The sequence below is a fragment of the Myotis lucifugus genome, unplaced genomic scaffold (genome assembly GCF_000147115.1).
Source record: "Myotis lucifugus unplaced genomic scaffold, Myoluc2.0 scaffold_396, whole genome shotgun sequence".
Classification (NCBI taxonomy): Eukaryota; Metazoa; Chordata; class Mammalia; order Chiroptera; family Vespertilionidae; genus Myotis; species Myotis lucifugus.
Genome location: NW_005871444.1, coordinates 762626 through 786983, shown reverse-complemented (window position 1 = coordinate 786983; position 24358 = coordinate 762626). Strand labels below are relative to the sequence as shown.

General features: G+C 40.5%; 1 protein-coding gene across 1 annotated transcript; it reads right to left on the bottom strand.

Moving 5' to 3' along the window:
- Positions 1–1216: 1216 nt before the first annotated feature.
- Positions 1217–24139, bottom strand: CRLF3 (cytokine receptor like factor 3). The gene is made up of 8 exons (XM_014467429.1): positions 24107–24139; positions 23409–23661; positions 19479–19566; positions 17099–17276; positions 15419–15641; positions 14365–14497; positions 3501–3613; positions 1217–2661 (listed from the first exon to the last, which is right to left on the bottom strand). Exons 1-8 carry the CDS (start codon positions 24137–24139, stop codon positions 2405–2407), a joined length of 1278 nt encoding a protein of 425 aa, XP_014322915.1. The 3' UTR covers positions 1217–2404.
- Positions 24140–24358: the final 219 nt, after the last annotated feature.

Here is a 24358-nt window from a genome sequence, read left to right as displayed (position 1 = left end):
GATTCCGGTCAAGGGCATGTACCTTGATTGCAGGCACATCCGCAGTGGGGAGTGTGCAGGAGGCAGCTGATCGATGTTTCTCTCTCATCAATGTTTCTAACTCTCTATCCCTCTCCCTTCCTCTCTGTAAAAAAATCAATAAAATATATTTTAAAAATAAATAAATAAAATGCTGATTTAAAGAAATCAAAGATCTATATAGAAGGAACATATTGTGTTCATGAACTGGAAAATTCAACATAGTAAAGATGTCAACTCTTCCCAAATTGATACACAGGTTTAACACAATTTTCTATCAAAATTCCAGCAATATATATATATATATTTTGCAGGTAAAGATTACTCTAAAAGCTGCATGGGAAGACAACAGGACTGGAATAGCTAAAACAATTTGGAAAAAGATGAATTAGAAAGGAATCAGTCTACTACCTGATTGTAAAACATTATATAGCTCAGTGATCATACTGTGTGGTATTGGCAGAGGGATAGACTCATAGATAGATAGAACAGAACAGAGAACCCAGGAATAAACCCAACAAAAACTTTTGTTGACAAAAGTGCAAAAGCCATTCAATGGAGGAAAGATAGCCTTTGCAACAAATGGTGCTGGAGCAATTAGACATCTACATGAACAGATATGTTCCCAAATGAACTTTAACCTAAGTCTCACACCTTATACAAAAATTAAATCAAAATGGAGCACAGACTTAAATGTAAAATGTTAAACTATAATACTTTTAGGAAAAAACATAGGAGAAAATCTTTGGGATCTCGAGCTAGACAGAGTTCTTAGACCTGACACCAAAAGCCTAACCCGAGTATTTAAATTAGTTTCAGATTTCAAAATATTAAATGAAATCCACACCTGTCTAAAATTAAGTTAGGTTTAAGTCACTTCTATAAATAGGTAGATTCTAGAAGTATAAGACGCCATTCTCCAGTGGAGGATAAGAAATAAAGATGTTCAATAAATGTTTGCTGAATGAGGCAATAAGATGACATTCTGGAGAAAATAACTCATCTATATTCATCAATCAAACATTTATTGTGCATGTGTTATGTGTCAGGCACTGTGCTCAGTATCAGAGAATATAGTATAAGTAAACTTATATACAGAATATAAGTATACGTAACTTTTCACAAAAAACTCTACTCCCTCTTCTTAAAATATTAAAATTGGATTCAAGTATCATGCAAGAAAAAAAAAATACACTCATTTAACTTTCAGGTTTTTATTTTTTTAGACAGCTGGATGAGGCATCTACATTCTAGCACATCTTTAGTGAAAGATGACTTACTTATATATAAGGCAAGGGAAAAAAGGTCATGATTGTCCAACAGGGAATCTGAATCCCCAAATAAATTATCTTACAAAAATATCAAACTTGCTTTTCTACTTTTCTACTGTTAAAAATGAAAAAAGAAATTCACATTAAAAAATTCTGTAGGCTGGTATATAGCAAGTTAAGATAATCATTTTACACACTCAGTAAGTCCTTCAAATAAATATTTTACACAAATTTAAGTTGTCAAAAATAGGTCAAGTATTTATCCTTTATTTGGTCCGCCAAAAGACCCTTTATAAACTGACATTAAACTGGACTGCAGTTCATACCTTTAAAATGTTAATATGCATATCACTGTGGCTGGATATGCACATGTACATGTTCCATACATGTGACGTGGCTAACACTGCTTGCATACTACTTCCACAAGTAGTTTTACCCTGTAAAAGTCCTCTAGCCTATCATGAATCAAACTGTAAGAAAAGAACGAAAGAAAATACATTGCCTATTATAGACATTTGCTCAGTAATTACAAAAACTGCAAAAATTATCATGTTTGGGGGACTTTAAGAATACTGAATATGTGATAAAATTCAATACTGCTTACAAATGCCTGATTATGAAGAACATATTCAACACTTAAGTGGAGAACACACAAGTGAATGTATATTACAGACTCGGGCTTCTATCTGGCCTAGTCCTATTGTTTTATACTAAAGTCTTACATGGCCCTGGATTCTTAAAAGATGGAGATTTAATAAAATAATGATACATTAAGTTTTTCTGTTCTAATAGCCAACTTTTAAAAGTACAGTGGAAAGGTATAGGGCTTTCTATATCTCCTCATATTTTAAAAGCCAATTTGTTTTATTCATTTTATTGTGATGTGACATTTTAATTAACACTATGCTAAAAATAAAAATGCATTACGCTTTTGTCCATAATATTCAAGTTTCTTATTGCTAAAATATTCCAAAATAAATCCAGTAAACAATTTCCATTTCTAATGGCTTAACTGAGAGATGAATCTAACATGTCTTTTTAAATAAATTATAACTAAATTGGGCTGAGGACAGCTACATTAAAACCCTGCAAACCAAAGCCAATCATCCAAAAGTCTAGAACACCAACACTTTCCATCCAGGATAGAAAAATGAGCATCCAAAGTAAAGAGAACCACAACATTGATCAAGTACCCAGTCAAAAACCACTTCTCTGTTATTTGAGCTAATAGTTACTCGAAGCTTGAAGTTTCCGCCTTCGTTATTATTGGTGGATCCTAGAGTCACAGCTTCAATGTCAAATGTGACAGTGGACCCAGAAGTAACGGCGGGCAATTGATTAGTCATTTCTTTTCCATTTACAAAAACTGCACCTAAAATGTTAAGGTAAAAAGTCATTTACCTGTGAGCAATAACTAAGAATTGAAAGAGTCTAGATTATTCAGAACACAGCTAATTTCCTAATTCAAATAAAGAAAACATTTTGGAATGCCAACTGGTCAAAGATAATGCATTTAATTAATCCCCATCCTCATGGCAGAAAGGAAAGTTAAAGCTTTAAGTACATTTTAGAATTCTGGTCTAGGTAGAGTTCTACTTTTAGAACAGAGACTATGAATTTCCCATATGGATGGTATCAACAGAAGCTTGACTCCATTATACAATTACATCCTGTGGAATAGCAAGATTGTTTCACATGGAATGAACAAGAATCTCGTTCTACCTGCTGCTTGACCCACACCACAAAATATGAACATATCTTGATAGTGACTTTTGAAAGTGTGATTACTGTGAAGTAAGGGACCAAACAACATTAGAGATATATAACAAATTAAACCCCCTCCCTAGTTCCCTAATCTACGTTTAATTGAGACGACCCATGCAAGCAGGATGCAGAGGCAGACTCCCTGGAGCAAGTCCCAGCCCACCCAACTCCAGTCACTTAACCTCCCTGTGGCTCAGCCTTCATCATCTATAAAATGGATGTAATATTACTCCCCACTTCAAAAAGCTGTTAAAAGGATTAAATAATTTATATTTATAAAGGGTACAGAACAATGCCTGGTACACAGTAGCCATTTGGATATGTCATTAAGACCTATATCTTCTCATCTCCTGCTATAAATGTGTGATATTGGGGCAGACTCATATCTTACCATAGTAATTAATATATATAGATATGTCAAAGGACTGACAGTGACTTATCTCTTACCGTTTGTACTAATGCACACTGCTTGGTCCCGCTGCAGAGAGTCATATCCATTCTGCCTTTCCGCACACACTCCGATACTGTCTCTTCTGTCTGGTTGGCCCACAGTTTCAACTCTGTAAATGAGGGAGAAAGAACACTCAATTTTTTTTTTCCAAACACGATCTGTAACAGTTATTAAGCTTTAAAAGAATAATCTCATCACAACTGCTCTTAATAGCTAATAAGAATCTAGAACTTCCTAAATTTCAGGCACTGTTCTAAAAATTTATCTATAAATCACTTCATTCAATTCACAGAACAACCCACGAGGGAGATAGTATTATTATCATCATATCCATTCTATACATGAGGAAATGGAGGCACAAAAGAAAAAACAAGGTTGACTAGACTGACCCCCATCACCTGGCTCAGTGGTGGAACTAGGACTCGATCACACGCATTGTGACTGAAGAGTCTGTGTTAACTATTTACAGCTGTAACAGCACATTTCTATTTTATGTTCTGGTGCTGGACACATAGAAAACTTGTTATACTTGCCATTATAGTAAGTCTGACTATTACCATCATCAATATGAGAGTCTAGCAATGATTTGATTATTGTTTATCAAGTACTTAAAGCCTTTAAGATAGACAAACAGTCTTTTAACAAGGATAATATGGCCTGGCTGGCATGGCTCAGTGGTTGAGCGTTGACCTATGAACCAGGAGGTCATGGTTTGATACTGGTCAGGGCACATGCCCGGGTTGGGAGCTCGATCGCCAATCAGGGTGTGCAGGAGGCAGCCGATCAATGATTCTCTCTTATCATTGATATTTCTATCTCTCTCTTTCTCTCCCTCCCTTCTTCTGTGAAATCAATAAAAACATTTAAAAAATAAATAATAAAAAGGATAATATGATTACAAACCTATTTTGCTTGTAGAACTTCCTACGTGGAAAGTTTAAGCACTTCCTTTTGTGTTTTAGTCTCAAATAATGCATCATCATGTACTCTAGAAATTAAGAAACCTAAATATAAAGGCCAACCTATATTGCTATTACCAGGCTCATTTTCCCCACCATTCCAAAACAGCAAACTTTGCTAGAATAGAAAAAGAAAAAGTGAATAAGGAACAGAATGTAGCTTTACCAAGGGTAGACTGTGATTATTTATACTCAGTGTGGCTTCAAAGTCTTTCGTGGTAAAGTGGGAAACATACAGGGTCATAGTAAATATGTGAGCGAGTTTCTGAAGTCACTGCACTTCTAAGCCAGCCGTCTAAAGACGTATGGGGAGGAGGGAGTGACATCAGTGCTATGGCAGAATAAAGTGCCAGCCCTCACTCTACCACAGAAACCCTGCTTTAACAAGGACATGCAGCCTGAAACAGCTGTATGAGGGTTCCAGAATCTAGTTGAGAAGCTGTAACACTCTAAGGGAGCACAGAGCTGAAAACAGCTGCACTGAAACGAAGAGGAAGAACACGTTCACTTTCCCTGTGCCAGCCTCTCCTAAGCCACCGCAGCTCAGTGCCAGGCAAGAACACCTGGCCGCTGGCTTTTCCTTCAGGAGGGAGAGAGTAGAGAGTGCATCCAGCACTCCAACTCCGTGGGGGGTTCCCGAAGACTTGGCTTCTGTCCTGCCTCACTTGCAGCACTGCAGGAACTGGCACAGTATGAATGTCTGAATGCTGCTGAGACCAAAGATAAAGAAGAGTGGCATCCTGTAGCCCACGCGACTTGGCATGACTGGGAGAAGGCACATACATAACTCAAGGCTTCTCTCCTTTGGGAGAAGAGTAGAAAGTGATTCTGGTGCACTGGAAGCTTTTCATGGGGCCACACAAGGAATGGCATCTGTCTCACCTGATGTGGGGCGCTGATGAGGAGCCCACGTCCTCTGGATGGCTGGTGGCATTTGAGTACAAGAGGGCACGGAAGCCTTGCTGCTTGTAGCACCAGAGAACTTGCAGTGCCACAAACAGGCACCAGAGGGAGCCAGCAAGGCCCTCTGAGAAATTGCACACACAAGCCCAGGGAAATCACACACACAAGCTCCCACCAAAAGATTTCAGAGGCCCCCTAGGATCTCTAGTAGGCTCATTTGTGAGAGTCCTCTCCTGTACAAAACCAGGCAATAAAGATAGGAAAGGGAGCTGTTTTCATGTGTGTAGATCCCAACACAAAATTACAAAACATGAAGAAAAAGGGAAATATGGCCCAAACAAAAAAAAGAAATAGATCTCCAGAAAATTATCCTAATGAAACGGAGGTATATGAATTATCTGACAATCAATTCAAAATAACCATCATAAAGATGCTCCACATGCTCTAGAAAATGAGTCATAAACAACAAAGACAAAAACATATTTTAAACACTAAGTAATTTTGTAGCTGAAGAATATGATAAACTGAAAATTTCACAAGAGGAATTCAATACCATGTTATTCAGGCAAAGGAAAGAAACATCAAACTTGAAGACAGATTATTTGAAATTATCCAATCAAAGGAACAAAGAAAAAAAGTAAAGAAAGTCTAAGAGACTTCTGGGAAAAGAGAGAAAGGGATAGAATATTTATTTTAAAAAAATAATGGCTAAAAACGCGCGCGCACACACACACACACACATAATGGCTGGCCTGACTAGCGTGGCTCAGTGGTTGAACCAGGAGGTCACAGTTCAGGCACAAGCCTGGGTTGCAGGCTTGATTCCCAGTGTGGTGCATGCAGGAGGCAGCCGATCAATGATTCTCTCTCATCATTGATGTTTCTATCTCTCTCTCCCTCTCCCTTCCTCTATGAAATCAATAAAGATATATATATATTAAAAAAAAGAATCAAGCAATGAACACATAAATAAGTGGAACAAGTCGGTGTTTTACTCTCCCTTCTTCTTTCTTTAAAAACAATTTAAAAAATTTAAAAAAACTAAGAATTGGTTTTTGAAATTATCAACAAAATTGACAAACTTTTTAGTATATGAACTAAGAAAAAGAAAGAGAAGATGCAAATAAAGTCAGAAATGAAAGAGGAGTCATTACAACTGATGCCACAGAAATGAAAAGGATTCCTGAGACTTCTATGAACATACACCAAAGTTGGATAATCTAGAAAAAAAATGGATAAATTCCTACAAACATAACTTACCAAGACTGGCATGAAGAAAGAAAAAATAGATTTCTAAATAGAAAGTAGATTAAATCAGTAATCAGAAACCTACACATACACACACAGCCCAGGACCAGTGGCTTCACTGGTGAATTCCACCAAACATTTAAAGAACAATTAATGATAGTCCTTCTCAAACTCTTCCAAACAACTGTTGATGAGGAGTACTTCCAAACACATTTTATGAGGCTCATTTTATCCTGAAACCAAAATCAGAAAGACACTACAAGAAAATAAAACTACAGGCCCGTAACTCTGATGACTACAGATGCAAAAATCCTAACCAAGTACTGCCCTGTTGATGGGGATCTACAATGCTGCAGCTGCTATGTAAAACAGTATGGAGGTTCCTCACAAAAATAAAAGAAGAACCACCACATGATTTGGCAATTTCACTTCTGGGTACATATCCTAAAGAATTCAATTCAGTGAGAAGAACACAATATTACTTCTATATTATTCCTGCCAAAGATGCATAACCTGAACCAAATCATTAAGAAACATTAAACAAACTTAAATTGAGGGATATTCTAATTGGTCTGTATGCTTCAAAATTGTCCAATGTCATAAAAGTTAAAAGATTCAGAAATGGAGAAACTGTCCCAGATTAAAAGAGACTAAAGAGACGACTATTATAACACGTGGTGCAAGATTATCTTTTCTATAAAGAACATTAATTGGAACAACTAAGTCTGATAAGGTCTGCAGGGTGGGCCCCTCGATAGTGGATACTAACAGCATGATTCAGCATGGGAGCAGGTCACCTGAGAGAGACCAGTCACGTGATTAGAGGTTTGAGGCTTTGAGCTACAGAATATCAGCCCAGTCTCCTGGGAGGGCAGGGAAGGTGAATGCTGAGTCAAGCAGGGAATGATTTAAGCAACCATAAAAAAATCCCCAATAAAAACTGGACACCTTGGTTCAGTTTTTGGTTCCTTGCCTACGGTCATGCTGAGAACAACAAAAGCTTCATGTTTGGAACCTTCCCAGACCTGCCCCTATGCATCTCTCCCTTCGGTGGATTCTGATTTGTATCCTCTTGCTATAATAAAACTGTAACCATAAGTGCAGGGCTTTCCTGAGTTCTGTGAGTCATTCTAGTGAATTATAGAGCCTGAAGGTGGTTGTGGGACTCTCAGAAATTTGAAGCCACCTATGACCCATCTGAAGAGAGGGTGATCTTTTGGAGGACTGTGCTCTTAACCTTCAGTTTGGCCAACTCATTCAACTCTTTTTACAATTAATATTAGAATGCTGAATATGGTTTATTCCTCATTTCTGGTAATATTTTTGCTGGTGTGTTTTCCTCCACTGTAAAAAAGATTCACTGCTCTTTTTGTTTTGTTTTGTTTTTTAATTTTAAATATATGTTTATTGATTTCAGAGAGGAAGGGAAAAGGAGAGAGTCTGGGTTGTAGGCTCAGTCTCCAGTGGGAGGCATGCAGGAGGCAGCTGATCAATGTTTCTCTCTCATCAATGCTTCTATTTCTCTCCCTCTCCTTTCCTCTCTCTGAAATCAATAAAAACATTAAAAAACAACAACATATGACTGATGATGTCCTTCCTTTACTCAATATCCTCCAATGGCCTCCTACCTTACTCTAAGGCAACGCAGAGTCCTACAGGGCTAGACTGTCAGTATTTGAATCTCAGCATCACTATTAATGATCTGTACGACCTCAGCAGGTTGCTTAATCTTTCCACATCCATAAAATGTATCTCTACCTTGTGAGGATGTAATGAGCACTTATAGAAATTAACTCATTAAGAACTAATATATAGTAGGGCTCAACCAATGCTAACTGGCTATTATAATTTTGTACTAGAGGCCCGGTGCATGGATTCGTGTACATTGAAAGGAAATTAATTAGAAGGTGGTCAACGGGGCGGAACTGGGAGAGACAGGCCAGACACGCCCTGGAGCCAACCTCCGGTGGTCCCTCCCTGGCCAGCCACACCTGGGGCGCACGGTGGGGCTCAAAGGGCGTCTGCAGAGTGAGCAGAATCCCTCTGGCAGATGGGGTCCCTCGGCCTGGCCTGCAGGAATCAGGCCGAAACTGGCTGTCCGACATCACCCAAGGAGTCCCAGAGTGCGAGTGGGCACTCTGCAAAGTTGCTGTCACTCGGCAGCTCCTGCATTGAGCGTCTGTCCCCTGGTGGTCATTGCGCATCATAGCTACCAGCCAGTTGGCCAGTCAGCCAGTCACTTAGGGCTTTTATATATATAGATAGTCTAGCTCAGGGGTCGCCAACTTTTTGGACCTCACAGACCACCTATTGGTGACTGCTGGTCTAGCTCACTTGTAAATTCATGAACCCCTAAGATTATATATATATATATATGGCTAATATGCTAGGTGTCCCTCCGACTCTCCGACCAGTCTCTATGATGCACACTGACCACCAGGGGGGCAGACACTCAATGCAGGAGCTGCCAAGCTGCAGTGACTTGGCAGCAGCGGTTCTTGAGTGATGCACCCAAAACTAGAGAGGAGGGAGCCCAATTCCTTGCTGGGCTGCGCGATTCCACCTTTGGCCGTGAGTTATGTTGTTGCTGGGGCACTGTCGGCCCAGAATCTGGTTTACTGCACACTTGCGTTTGTGTTCCACACCCTGTATGTCAGCAAATTTGCAGAGTGACCTCTCGCACCCCGGGACCCCTTGGGGGATGTCTGACTGCCGGTTTGGGCCCGATACCCACAGACTAGGCTGAGGGATCCTACCTGCCAGAGGGACCCTGCTCACTCTGTAGACACCAAGGAGGGACCGTGGGAGGTTGGCTCCAGGGCGTATCTGGCCCATCTCGCCCAGTCCCGCCCTGTCAGCCACCTTCTAATTAATTTCCTTTCAATGTGCATGAATCTGTGCACTGGGTCACTAGTAGAATATAAACCTGATTTGGTTTTACTTGCGGAAGACTTTTGTTGGGGGAGAGCTCTGTATGCAGTAGCAAATGTCCTCCTTGTCAATGAGTACAGGTGACCTCCAAAAGAAGCATTTCTTTGAGGAATTAAAGAAAAATCATACAAAGCCTGTCCAAAAGAATATGCTACCTTCCTGGGGTTCTCTCTGACTAACTTCCCATCTCTGTTAACCCAGACATACTCTTTATTTGCTGTTCTTTGTATTTTTTCTAGTCTATATTTTGTCTTGCTTTGTTTCCCTGAACTGTCCTTTCCAGCTCTGCCTGAGAAAAAGCCTTTACCAACCCTCACCTAGAAGTAACTTTTCCCTCCTCTAGATTCCTTGGAGTCTGGATAATTCTTATACTAATTTATAAGCTGCCTGCTCTACGTGGAGCCAAAGTTTCTGGTTTTCTCTGTTTCTTAAATTTGGCGCTCCTGCCAATATCATGTACTGTAAATACCATCGGAGTGGAATAAGGGTTGATGAAACAATCAGCCTCATTCAAAAGACTTGATCCGAACTGTCCTTAGAGTTTAGAAAAGTAGTTTTAAGACAGAAAGAAAATAGACAGTAAAAAGTCCAAGAAACAGTCCTTGTAGTTACACAACCGTCACGGGGATGTGAAGTACAGCCTAAGGAATACAGTCAATAGTAACTACATATGGTGCCAGGTAGGAACTTGAAATATCGGGGGGCGGGCGTATGAGGGGGGGGCGGGGGGGGGCGACACTTGAGCAGAGATGCCTGCACTTGCCAAGCTCTGCAAATTACAGTTTCCTGAGCAAACAGATGACTGTTGCTGTTTTAAGCTTCTAAGTTTTGGGGTGGTTTGCTACAAAACAATAGGAAAACGGAACAATGATTTTGTGTGTTCTTTGAAGGGAAAGGTTATTATTAAAAATAGCTAGCTTATTGCCCCTGATTAACTGCCTCACGTTACTTGCCACAGACAGGGTATACAGTGGTTAAGAACACAGACTTTGGGACTAGATGGCCAGCATCTGAATACTGACAAGTCAGTCTCTGTGCTTTAGTTTCTTTATCTGTAAAAGGAAGACGACAACTTCTGAGGCTATTAGGATTAAGGAAGGCTGTTTGAAAGGAAGCTATTTTAAAGAAAAGAGGTAGTAGAGAAGAGAAAGTAAAAATATGGCTTAAAAATAGTAAGATAGGAAATCTTAGAAGCAAGGAAAGGAAAGCAGGAATGCTCCGACAGGAAATCGGGGAGAGGCCTGGAAGGAGAGGGTTGCTAGCAGACCTGGGCACCAAATGAAACTGGGCTGTAGAGACGGTTAAGAGCCAGCCAGTGACTGGTTTCTTTGGCTTCAGCAGCTCGAAGCATTGCAGAAATTGCAGCAGGAAGTAGACTGGGCTGAGCAACAGGGCAGTGCCTACAGGAATACAATCTCCCTTCTAAGAGGCCCTCAAACACCCTAAAAAAACTGAGTAGAGTTTACCTTTATTAAGTAGGCCTATGGTTTCCTACCTCCTACATGGAGGTGCCCGCCCCCCCGCCCCAACTCACATCTTCTGACTTAATTGCTGATGCCTGAAATTCTTTTAAACAAGGAGAGAAAACATTTTCATTTCCCAGTCAGAGAAAAAAATGACAAAAATGTAAAGGTCTGGCTAATACTGAGCTTAACTAAGATTCAGATAATTACCCTGCCAAGAGGGGCCCAGTCTGGCATCTATGGAGGAGGAGGCAGGAACTAACGAATGGTTTATTGAGCCCTACAGCCCACAGATAGTAAGAGGATTTAAATTAAATCAACAGATATTCATTGAATGACTTAAGAAACAAACCTAAGTGTGCCATCTATCAGACCTTTTCTGTGTTCAAAGAGAAAGGATTTAAAAGCAGGACACCATCAACCACAGATCATGGTCATTGAAGAGGAAAAAGAACTAAGGCTACTGTAACAGGACAACTATAGATTTCAGCACTAATTAGAATCATGTTTACTCTCCCAGGAAGACAAACAAGAAGCAATAGAGACCAGCCATTAAGATCACAGACTCTGGAGCCAGACTGCCTGGATTTAAACCCTAACTCTGCCATTTACTAGCTCCGTGACAGTGGGTGAGTGACTTCTCCATGCCTTAGCATCCTCATCCTTAATATGAGTAACTGCACATCTTTCACTGGGTTATTGTGAGAATCAAATGAGTTAACACTGAGGCAGGATAGTGAGAAGCTAGGAACATTCCTGGGCAAGTGGAATAGAGAAACTGAGACACGGTTATTAAACAAGGCCAAACAGCTTAGACAACTTACAGACAGCTAGTGAATCGCAGACCTTATCTTCCCTAACCAAGGGCACTTGAGAGCAAATGGGTTATACCTCTCCTCCCTACCAGAGAATAAATAGCTTAAATCACGCTGGTCAGGGAGATAGAGGACAGAGACCCAATTAATGCCATTTGTGCCAGCCAAACCCAAGGACAGATAAACTCAGGGAACAAATAACAAAACCCTGATTAGAGCCAGACAGACCCAAGATAAAAGTAAAACAGTAAAGTAGACCAAAGAATAATCCCAAACTCCCCTATACACTCATTTTGAGGCATCAGCATATTATAATCACACCTGGAAAGGTGATGAATATTCTGATGAAACCCTCCCCTAAGATTCTCACAAGCACAAGAGAGATAAACCCTCAAGACAAAAAATACCAGTGCCAGCTTGCTCTAGAGAACACCCATGCCTCTTCTCGGGCATGAACTTTTTACTTCCTCCTAAAGCAGCGGTTCTCAACCTGTGGGTCGCGACCCCATTGGCAATCGAACGGCCCTTTCACAGGGGTCGCCTAAGACCATCCTGCATATCAGATATTTACATTACAATTCATAACAGTAGCAACATTACAGTTATGAAGTAGCAACGAAAATAATTTTATGGTTGGGTCACAACATGAGGAACTGTACTTAAAGGACCAGAAGGTTGAGAACCACTGTCCTAAAGTCTAAGGGTCCCCACGAGACTTGCAACCAGGGAAGTGGTCAGCAGGGATAGCTCATCCTGGGCTTACCCCCGATCCTGTCTCCAAGGTCCCCTTTTCTCTAACTTTCCAGTGAGCTAACAACAGCTTTGCTCCGCCTCACTTCTATCACTGTGACCTTCACTTCCCAGTGAGCTAACAGAAGCCCTGTGCTAGCTCACTTCTTTCCCATAATATTTCTAGGGAGCCAAAGCCGAGCACTGCCTAGGCTCTCTCCTGCTGCTTCTTCTACCCTAAGCCCTTCCTTTGTTTCACGGTCCCCAGCTTTAATATACAAACCCTCAGATCCACCTGGACTCATACTATGAAATCTTTCCTGCACAAAGTCAAGAACCCACACACCACAAGCCAGCCTGAGGCAGACCCATTCCAGGCCCAGTCCCTATCTGGTGACAATACACGTAAAATGTTTAGAACAGTACCTGGCACATAGTAAATGCTATTGAAATATTAACTACAATTATTATTTCTATGATTATTTTTCTTATTATGGTCTGAGACATCTGGCTTAAATCTATCAACTCAGGAAGCCATACCATTACATAGAAGTACCTTATTCTCAGGAGATTCCCTAATGCAAGTATTTTTGTAAAGAAGAGAAATAAACAGAGAGGGGGTATGTTAGTACAGAAATCTCATGATTACCTGGGGAATAATTAAATAGACTTGAGGCACTAGACTCCTTATTTCTCTCTCTCTCTTTGATACTTCCTCTCACAAAGAAAGGATGACTTAGTAACAACTTAATATAAGAGGAGAGAGGAGGTATAAAAAATGAGAGGACGCATAATACATTCTGATAACTGCTGACAGTTCAAATGACTTGGCTGGTGAAGAACATGGCAACATTAGCTTAGATAATATTTCAGATACTGTCCATGCCTTACAGGACAAGACACACAACAGGAGGAACTAGGAACAAGCATTCACAATGAAATCTCATGATCTCAAGAGTTAAAACTCAGCCCGGCTGGTGTGGCTCAGTGGTTGAGCATCAACCCATGAACCAGGTCACAGTTTGATTCCCAGTCAGGGCACATGCCCGGGTTTTGGGCTTGATCCCCAGTAGGGGGCGTGCAGGAGGCAGCCCATCAATGATTATCTCTCATCAGAGATGTTTCCATCTCTCTCTCCCTCCCACTCCCTCCCACTCCCTCTCTCTGAAATCAACAAAAACATATTTTTTTAAAAAAAGAGGTGAAACTTAGAAGAGAGTCGGCTACTCTGTGAGTATGGTGAACATCAGGCAAGCTTTACTTTTCTAAATCAAAACTGAGCTTTGGTTTCTAGGAAGAGCTATTTAGAAATATGACCACAGAGAGTACTTCTAAAATAACATAAAAACACAAAAAAGGAAAATTTTCTAATACAGGAAGAAATAGGTAAAGAAATAGAAAATTAATTGGTAGTAGCAGTTTACACTGATAGGCTGTCTCTCATAGAGACCTGGTCTGATTGATTCAAAACTACAAAAAGAAAATTCTGTGCCTCTAAATTTTTTAAGGTTGACTTTTGAGAGGTATTCTACTTACCTCTATTTACCAAGAAGAAAAGAGACCTAAACATAATATGTACATACTATGTATCAAACATAACCAATGCATTTTATGTTCAGTTAATCTTCATAATAACCCTATGAATACATGAGAAAGCGGAAGCAAAGAGAAATAAAGAAATCTCCTCAAAGTATCACTGCCTATAAATGATGCGCCTACCTCAGGACAATTTTGTCTGAAGCTTATATGTGTTCTGTGCACTTCATTACCCTGCCTCAGCCACAACAGACAGGTATTATAATATCTACTTGCCTGAATGTTAAGGTCTGCCCACAGAAGTAGGTTGGAGCGCTGGAGTAGAGAACACCTGAGGATTCCGAATCATTCCGGAGTGCTATATTTCTTCGACTGCTCAGACTGTACCCCTCAAAGCCAGCTGTCCATTCTTTTTAAAAAGCAAAGACATTGAAAATTATTAGGATCTTTTCAGGACTAGCTTCAGTACAGACACATTAAAAAAGACTTGGAAGTAGAAGAGGCTACTCTTAGAGGTCATGAGCAAGTTTAATAAAAGATTCTTCCATGACAGGGTATTATGGTTCATCCTACAAACCATAAAAACACTTTTAGTCTATTCTTAAATAATTTTGGCATGGAAGATAAAAGTGTTATAGCCTATCTGATAAAATCATATTTGAGCTTACTCCAACCTGATTAAGAACTAATTAACAAATGAGTTTGAATTTGTTAAACTAGTAATATAGAAGAGATCAACATCAACCATACAGCTTTTGAGAAAAAGCCTCTACTCAGATATACACTGAAGGTTTGGATAAAACACTGCAGTTTCCATGCCCTAGCCAGTTTGGTTCAGTGGGTAGAGCATTGGCCTGTGGACTAAAGGGTCCTGGGTTTGATTCTGGTCAAGGGTACATGCCTGGGTTGCGGGCTCAATCCCCAGTGGGGGGCGTGCAGGAGGCAACCGATCAATGATCTCTCTCATCACTGATGTTCCTATCTCTCTCTCCCTCTCCCTTCCTCTCTGAAATCAATAAAAATATATTTTAAAAAAAACAAAAAACAAAAAACCCTGCAGTTTCCTGATGCAATATTTAAAATCTGTGGTTTTAGGGAATGCTACCAATCCTGGGTGGCACTATTTTAGACTCTGGAGATAAGAACTGTTGAATTCTTTGTAAAAGTCACACGAAGTAATCTGAGCAGGAAGTAAAAGACACGTCCAGTGTTGTTCTCATCAACCAGGGGTTAGCCTCAGAAAGAAGGGTGGGCAGCGTGCGGCCTTGAGCACAGAAGACAAGTGTTCCTACACACAGTTAAGCTCAGGAGTGAGAAGGCAAGGGCATACCATGCGGCACCAATGTGGAATGACCTATCTGGGGGACGCTCCAAGGACTCCACTCCTGTCGGCCATCTCCTCGGGCGCAGACTCGGAACTGATAATCAACATTGGGGTCTATGTGTAACACTATGAATTCAGTTTCAGAGCCTACATATACATCCTCAAAATGATTTGAAGTACATTTACGAAACTGGAGTCTGTAATCTTGGGCTGTAAAGTCGTCATCCACCTAAGGAGAAAGACTTTGTGTTAGGTAAAAGTCAGGGAATAATTTCTCTCGGCATCACTGTATAAGAACTTTGAATGCGGCCCTCGACAGTTTGGCTCAGTGGATAGAGCGTCGGCCTGTGGACTGAAGGGTCCCAGGTTCAATTCTGGTCAAGGGCCCATGCCCAGGTTGCATGCTCAATCCCCAATAGGGGGTGTGCAGGAGGCAGCTGATCAATGATTCTCTCATCATTGATGTTTCTCTCTCTCTGCCTCTCCCTTCCTCTCTGAAATAAAAAAAATAAATAAAAATTAAAAAAGAACTTAGAATGTGGCATTTTGGGCCAAGCATATGAGCCCATGTGCTGAATATACTCAATACAGGCTCTTCTCAGGAAGGTCATAGGAAATATTCCATCATTGCGTCCCTTCTTTTCTTTATTGAACCATGTGTTTTAGACCTCCCAATCTGGTATGAAAAAATCTGCTTTCTTTGATGAAATGGCATGATTTCTACACAATGCCAAAGATAAAACATTAAAAATTCAAGGATAAGAATCCCACAACTAGCCCAGCCGGTGTGGCTCAGTGGTTGAGCGTCGACCTATGAACCAGGAGGTCACAGTTCCATTCCCAGTCACATGCCCTGGTTGTGAGCTCTATCCCCAGCCCTGGTCAAGGCTCATGTGGGAGGCGACCAATTGATGTGTCTCCCTCACATCGATGTGTCTCTCCCCCTCCCTTCCACGCTCCCTAAAAATCAATTGAAAATATGGAGTGAGGATTAATAAAATAAAATAAAATAAAAATAAAATATGGTAGCTCATCTATATAACCAATTTAACACACAAAATCTCAGCAATGCTGAGTGTGAAGAAATCATTCTTTAGACATTTTATTTCAGAGATATTAGTTGAGTGTTGACCAGAAAGCTATCAGACACCCAATATTCACTATCATCATTTGACTCTCCTAAAAAACAGAAATGGGAGCAATCCTTAACTCAGTAAGTTACAACTGAGAAACAATGTAGTGAATCAGGGATTCTAAAAAGTACCTTCAAAACTGTTTATCTCAAACTGGAAGAGCTACCTCAGTTCAAGATCCCTGTGACTTTAATTGTAAAGCAAAAGGGATTTTTGTTTATGAAGAGAAGAAAATATTCAAAGGTAGTTTATCAGAAAAGTAATCTGCCCAGCCTGTGTGGCTCAGTGGTGAGCATCGAACCATGAACCAAGAAGTCACGGTTCGATTTCCGGTCAAAGACACATGCCTGGGTATAGGGCTTGATTCCTAGTGGGAGGTGTGTGGGAGGCAGCCAATCAATGATTCTCTCTCATCATTGATGTTTCTATCCTCTTCTCCCTCTCCCTTACTCTCTCTGAAATCAATAAAAACAAATTTAAGAGAAAAAATTTAAGGCCCCCAAATCTCAAATCCGTGATGTTGAAGCCACTTCTATAATTCTGAATTACTGACCTTACACCATCGCACAATGATGCCTCCAGGCTTCTCTATTAGTTCTTCTATCTGTACTGGTGGGCGAGATGCTACGGTTCCATGCTTAAAAATGTGGTCTTTCACTATGTTAAGAATTGAGTCATCCAACTGAGCAGATAAACAAGGCACATCGACCAGTAAAGGCACTTCTGGTAAGCTGAGGAAACAAAGCTCATGTGCTTATGAGGCTTTAACTGAGAGTTAAACATATAAGGAGCGGCCCTGGCCGGTGTTGCTAAATGGTTAGAGCATTGGCCAGAGCACCGCAGGGTCTTGGGTTTGATTCCCAGTCAAGGGCATGTACTTGGGTTGCAGGTTCGATCCCCAGCCCGGTTGGAGTGTGTGCAGGAGGCAACTAATCGATGTGTCTCTCTCACATTAATGTTTCTCTCTCTCTCTCCCCACCCCCATTCCCTCCCTCCTTTCCACTCTCTAAAATCAATGGAAAAAATTCCTTGGAGGAGAATTAACTCCCCCACACCCCCAACTCCCCCCCCGCCCCCGCCAAAAAAAATCCCAAGGGTTGGCTCTCACTCTGGAGCACAAGACATCTTCCCCATTCCCTCCCCCGCCCCCCATCTTGTCCTTGTCTCTTTCTCCTAAGCTCCAAGGGCCCTTCTTTTGCCTCTGTAACTTGTTTCCTAAGCCCAGTGATTCTATAGTTCACTTCTACCTCTGTGACTTCTCAATAAACTTTCTCGTATTAAAAAAATAATAATACAGCCCTGGCTGGTGTGGCTCAGTTGGTTGGAGCATTGTCCAGTACACCAAAAGGTGGCAGGTCCGATTCCCAGTTAGGGCACATACCCAGGTTTTGGGTTCAATCCCCGGGTGGTATAGGAGGCAACTGATCGATGTTTCTCTCTCACATGGATCTCTCTCTCTCTTCCTTCCTCCCTCCCTCCTTCCCTCCCTCCCTCCCTCTCTCTCTCTCTCACTAAAATCAATAAACATATCCTTGGGTGAGGATTCAAAAAAACAACAACAATAAGGAATACTTTAGATCAGTCACATACTATAAGGATGCAGAAGCTCCCAGTAAATAATGCTCATGGCAGTGGGGGCTTTGCAAGACATTACATAAAAGATTCTATTCCCAAATAAGTATGAGCAAGAAGATAAAAAAGTTGGTAGAATCACAGTTGTCACGTTTATACCAAAAGATCTGTTTTACTGAGATATGACCCAGTTTCAATATTATGTTCAAATCGTTAAAAATTTAACAATTCTATTAGAATTGAAGAAAATCTGGGAAGAGAGGAGAAGAAGAGGGTCCTAATATATGTTGACAGGAGAAGATCTGACTTTGGGTGGTGAGTACATGGTACAATACACAGATCTTGCAACATAGAAACCCACACCTAAAACCTGTATTTCCTTTTGACCAATGTCACCCCAATAAATTTAATTTTTAAAAAATCGAAGAAAATCTGTAATGATACTATACCAAAAATTGCAATCACAACTATTTTATATTAGTAATACTGGTAATGAGCAGTGAAACCTTGAAAAATATATTCTCTTTCACCCTTAATCAGAATCTTTAACAGGGAAGGGATGAATAAAAAGGCAGATAGTTTAGATCAAGCATGTCAAACCCACGGCCCACAACAAATATATTTGTGGCCTAGCCAATATAACGGTATGTAAGAAACGTTTTAATAAAAAATTCATAACTTAACTTTTACAATATCCTATTATACATAATTATTAATAACGAACTACAAAGTTCGCTAATGACTGATTACTACATTTCTCTCTACTAATACTAGCAGCGAATATTTTAGCAGCTGATTGCCACATCATTAGTCTTGGACTGACTTGTTTGGTGTGTGCAACAGGAAATATTTCACTTTTGGAGAACTAGAAAAATAGGTTTATTTGTGTTATACTTATTAATTTGTGCAGTTATTCAGTGTCTGGTAATTAATGTTCAAGAAAAAAGATTAATTTTTATTAAAGTGTTCTATTATTTTATATTAACGATTACTCATTTATTTCAGCCCTTTGTATTCAGCATGTCTCTATTGAAATAAACCTACTGGATGGTCAGTAGGTTTCTATTTGGCCCATGTTAGCCTTTGAGTTTGACATGCTTGGTTTTCAGTGGTTCTCAACCTTCTGGCCCTTTAAATACAGTTCCTCATGTTGTGACCCAACCATAAAATTATTTTCGTTGCTACTTCATAACTGTAATGTTGCTACTGTTATGAATCGTAATGCAAATATCTGATATGCAGGATGGTCTTAGGCGACCCCTGTGAAAGGGTCGTTTGACTGCCAATGGGGTCGCGACCCACAGGTTGAGAACCACTGGTTTAGATGCTTAAAAGTAAGCCCCAAAGGCATTAACTCTTACCTGTCCAACTGAATGTGTGAGGCCTTTTTGGTAAAGTTCCACAGTTTTTCATTCTGTTCTCCTACACCACCAAGAATGGCAATTTCACCTAGAATCAGAAATAAGAGCTCTAGTACAGTGAAAAATAGTCACACTCTCAAGTAATCAATACAACCCATGTCCAGGCAGGTCTCTGGTTTTCTTGCAAACAATTCTTAAGTGATGCCACAATCAAATTCCCAAAAGAGGCCTGGCGTAGCTCAGTGGTTGAGCATCGACCTATGAACCAGGAGGTCACGTTTCGGTTCCCTCAGGGCACATGCCCAGGTTGCGGGCTCAATCCAGGTTGCAGTGTGGGGCATGCAGGAGGCAGCTGATCAATGATCCTCTCTCATCATTGATGTTTCTATCTCTCTCTCCTTCTCCCTTCCTCTCTGCAATCAAAAAAATCTTTTAAAAAAAATTCCCAAAAGAGGTGAAGGAATTAAGAAGTATGGGTTGTTTGGGTGGTAGGCACATGGTGCAATATACAGATCTTCTAACATAGAAACCGACACCTGAAACCTCTATGATGATGTTAACCAATATCACCCCAATAAATTTAATAAAAATTTAAATTAAAATTTAAAAAAGAAGTACAGGTTGGTAGTTACAAAATAGTCATGGGGATATAAAGTACAGCATAGGAAACCTATATATATAAAAGCCTAATATGCAAAGTGTCCCCTCAGGAGTTCGACCGGGTGACCGGGAATTCGATCACTCGCTATGATGTGCACCGATCACCAGGGGGTGGCGTGGAACAAAGGGAGGTCCTGGCAGGCAGCCGGCAGCCTCTAGGGACCCGACCCGTGCATGAATTTTGTGCACTAGGCCTCTAGTATAGTCAATAATATTGTAATACCTGTATGGTGCTAGGTGGGTACTGGAAATATTGGGGGAGGGGGGAAATACTTTGATTATCTAACCACTATGCTGTATAGATTATCTAACCACTATGCTGTATACCTGAAACTAATACAAAATAATATTGAATGTAAACTCTAACTGAAAAATAAAATTTAAAGTAGCTTTATTTTAATTCCCAAAGTAAAAGCAGACACTATTTTAGAAGTGACACTAAGGTTAAGTTCAAGAGGAAAATGGGTCTACAATGGCAACATCCCGCCAGAAATGTCTGTTCTGTTCTATACAAGGAAATCTGGTTGTCAATCAACTTTATGCAAAGCAGAAGACACAGGGACTTTTTCCATCTCTCCTACAGAAACTTTCATCAACACCAATAGGAGCCAGAAGGAATAGGGCACACGGGATCTTATAAACCAAATGGGGGGGGAGGAACATGTGTAATACTCTCAACAGTAAAGATTAAAACAACAACAAAAAAACAACAAATCATAATGTTTTCCTAAAAGATTATCGTCTATTAGATTAGAAATTACTCAACAGAATAAAAAGAAAATGCTATATAAAGGCAGTAAATCACAACTACTTCTATATCCTTCCACAGCCCCCACCAGAACTCTTTTCTATCTGAATGAACCTTGGAATGACTCAAGTTTCCTTCACCAAAATGAAGAGACACACTGAACACTGCCTTAAAATCCTCCCAATTCCATAAATAAGTTTTTATCCCTTGGGAAAGGAGGAAAGAGTTTGAAATTTAAAGTACAAAAAAATTGAAGCATCTGAAAAAAATTGAAAGATGCTGTGTCAAGCATGTATGTGCCTCGAAGGATTTATTTTCTAAACTAAAAACATCTCTCAGTCCTCAGGGTGATGGGTGTACACTCCTGACCTGTGATGAACTGCTTCTGGGTTTGTTTCCAAATGCACAGCCTCCAGGGAAAGACATTCTGTGGTCTTGCTAAAAAAATTTTTCTCAAAGGCACTGTTATGGTGAACAGCAAATAAACACTTCTCACTGAAGACAAGACTAAAATACACTTAGCATGTGAATGTAACACTGGTACCATATTCCACGTAAGACCAAACAGGGGACTGATTTCCAGTTGGAGTCACAGACTTGTGAGCCATGCACACTTTTTATCCTCTGCCACTGACTGCACTCGGTCTGCAGAATGGATGGCATTCCACCGCCTCCCCTGCCTCTTTTTCCCCCTGGAGTTATTTAAATGTTGCTGTCTCTTAGAGTTCTACCATCTCTGCCTTCTCGTCTCATACTGTAGACTATCTCTTTTTAAAAATATATATATTTTATTGATTTATTACAGAGAGGAAGGGAGAGGGATAGAAAGTTAGAAACATCGATGAGAGAGAAACATCGATCAGCTGCCTCCTGCACACCTCCCACTGGGGATGTGCCTGCAACTAAGGTACATGCCTTTGACCGGAATCGAACCTGGGACCCTTCACTCCGCAGGCTGATGCTCTATCCACTGAGCCAAACTGGTTAGGGCTGTAGACTATCTCTTGATGATATTTCTTATTCCCAATGATTCAGATCTGATGTATATGCCATTAATTGCCATATTAACATCTCCAGATATTATCTTTCTCCTAAGCATCACTCCCAACTCCCTCTTTCATCTTAAGCACTTCAAAGTCAACATGGCCAAACCAAATGCCTAAGTACCCACCAGAGCCCAACCCTCCTCCCTCATTTCCTATGTCACTAAAAAGTACAATTTACCGACACCCAAAATCAGGCTGGTTTTGGTCATCCTAAATCCTTCGCTTTCTCCTCCAACCTATATCCAGTCAATTACCGGTAATCAACTCTTACTGATCAGTAAAATCATCAATAATTCTATCTGAAAAATCTTAAAACCAGCTCTACCTTATCCTCTCCTGTCTCTGCCATCATTCTTTCCTATCTGGATTACTGCTGCAACTTTCTAATTAGTCTCTTTATCTCTAGTCTTACAACTTTGAACCCAGTCTCCAAACTGTAGGCTGTGCCAATTTTTTAAATGCAACTTTGTGTAACTCTGCTGCCTAAATTACTTCAAAAAGATCCCTGATATGCCCCTCCCTTCACTCGTGATGTTCCTTCTGCTTCCACTCGGGCTGTTAGCTCCCTCTGCAAAACTCCTCCTACAGAAAACTCTCCTACACTCTTCCAGTTAAGCATCTCCCTTCTGTGCTCCCGTAAGGCCTCAGATCTCTCTCGGCATATATGCCTCGCTCACATGTGAACCCCAAAGGACAGAATTTTAATTTAATGTACCTGACAAAGGCTTATGGGGAGGGAGGGAGGGAGGGAGGGAGGGAGGGAGGGAGGGAGGGAGGGAGGAAGGAAGGAAGGCAGGCAGGCTGGCTAGATCTGGGCATGTTTCAACCAAAATAATTGGCTAAAGACAAAAATATAACAACTACAATTTCAGGAGTAAACACTAATCATATTTGTTAACCTATTAAAAAGAACAATGGAATTGCCCAGCCAGTGTGCCTCAGCAATTGAGCACTGACTCAGGGACCAAGAGGTCACCGGTTGATTCCTGGTCAGGGCACATGCCTCGGTTGCAGGCTCGATCCCCAGTAAGGGGCGTGCAGGAGGCAGCCGATCGATGATGTTCCTCTCTTATGGATGTTTTTACCTCTCTATCCCTCTCCCTTTCTCTCTCTCTAACAATCAATAAAAAACATATATATAAAGAACAAGGGAATTAAACTCTATAACCCACAAACACTCTGAAAAAGATCTGAAGACCTTAAAATGACCTTAAAATTGCAATGTCAACAGTGAATGTGATTATATCATGGAACTATTTGAGAAAAATCATTTACTCCTTATTTTGTAAATGATTATAATTAACACTTTAATTGCACTTATGCTGGGATACCTCACTGTGTATCTGTCATCCTATATTATAAACTGTCCCATGGTAAGAACTTCGTAAGCACCCCACAGATGGCAATAAGCCTGCTGGTATCCTGAGAATGAGCACTGTCGATCTGAATTTGCCACATTTAATAGGAGAAGCCCACCTTCTTGGACCAAGTCCTCTGCAGTGTTAACTCCGTGCTCTATGAGCTTCTGGCAGTCATCTAGTGGTTTAATGGTCTCTTGCTCAATGGTATCCACTTCTTGCAAAAGGGTCACCAGTCGCTCATCCAGGAGCTTCCCAAGGGTTCCCTTTAAATCATTAAAATGCTGTTTGAGGACATCTCTGGTCTGTGATGCACTCTCTTTGATCTGAAAAGAAATAACAAAACTCAGAATCAGAATCACTAAAATAGGCTAATCCACAAGCAACACCTATGATAATTTCAAGGTACTACACAATCATCATCTTCTATTCACTGAAAAACCAAATGTGATTCATCTTGACAAACTTGCAGACTTGCACACAACTGGCCTTCAGGTGAGACAGAATGGGCTCAAACCCTGGTTCCATCATTCACAAACTATGTCAATGTGGTCAAGGAAATTAAGCACTCCATACCTCAATTTCCTTATGCTTACCTCATGGGGTTGATGCTAGGGTTAAATAAAAATATATGTTGCACTTAGTAAAACAATTGGCACACTGTTGTTCTCAATAAATAAGTGTTAGAAAATATTATCTGCACAAAGTAATTCGTGGCAATGGTACATTTCAGTAAAAAGGAATTTTAAAATAGGAGGGCATTAAAATTCATTTGCTTAAAGAATAAAGAAATGGTACATTAGAAAGCTACAATACCAAAAAATCCACTCGTGGATAAAATGCCCTCATTATGCGAAAAGAAAACTAAGAATTTATTTAAAATCCTAAGAAGCTCATAAGAAGCAGAAAATGTTCATAAAAAACACACTTCTGGGCCTGGCTGGTGTGGCTCAGTAGTTGAGTGTCAACCCATGAACCAAGAGGTCCCCACTTCGATTCCTGGTCAGGGCACATGCCTAGGTTGCGGGCTTGATCCCCGGTGGTGCATGTGCAGGAGGTAGCTGATCA

What these genes read in the sequence shown, in the direction of transcription:
- CRLF3 (XM_014467429.1), bottom strand. Translation starts at nt 24,139, where the DNA reads ATGAGGGCATTTTATCCACGAGTGGATTTTTTG. An exon ending in TCACACATTCAGTTGGACAG is followed by an intron (nt 17,277 to 19,478) that starts GTAAGAGTTAAT and finishes TTGTTTCCTCAG; the next exon opens with CTTACCAGAAGTGCCTTTAC. An exon ending in TTCCACATTGGTGCCGCATG is followed by an intron (nt 14,498 to 15,418) that starts GTATGCCCTTGC and finishes CTTTTTAAAAAG; the next exon opens with AATGGACAGCTGGCTTTGAG.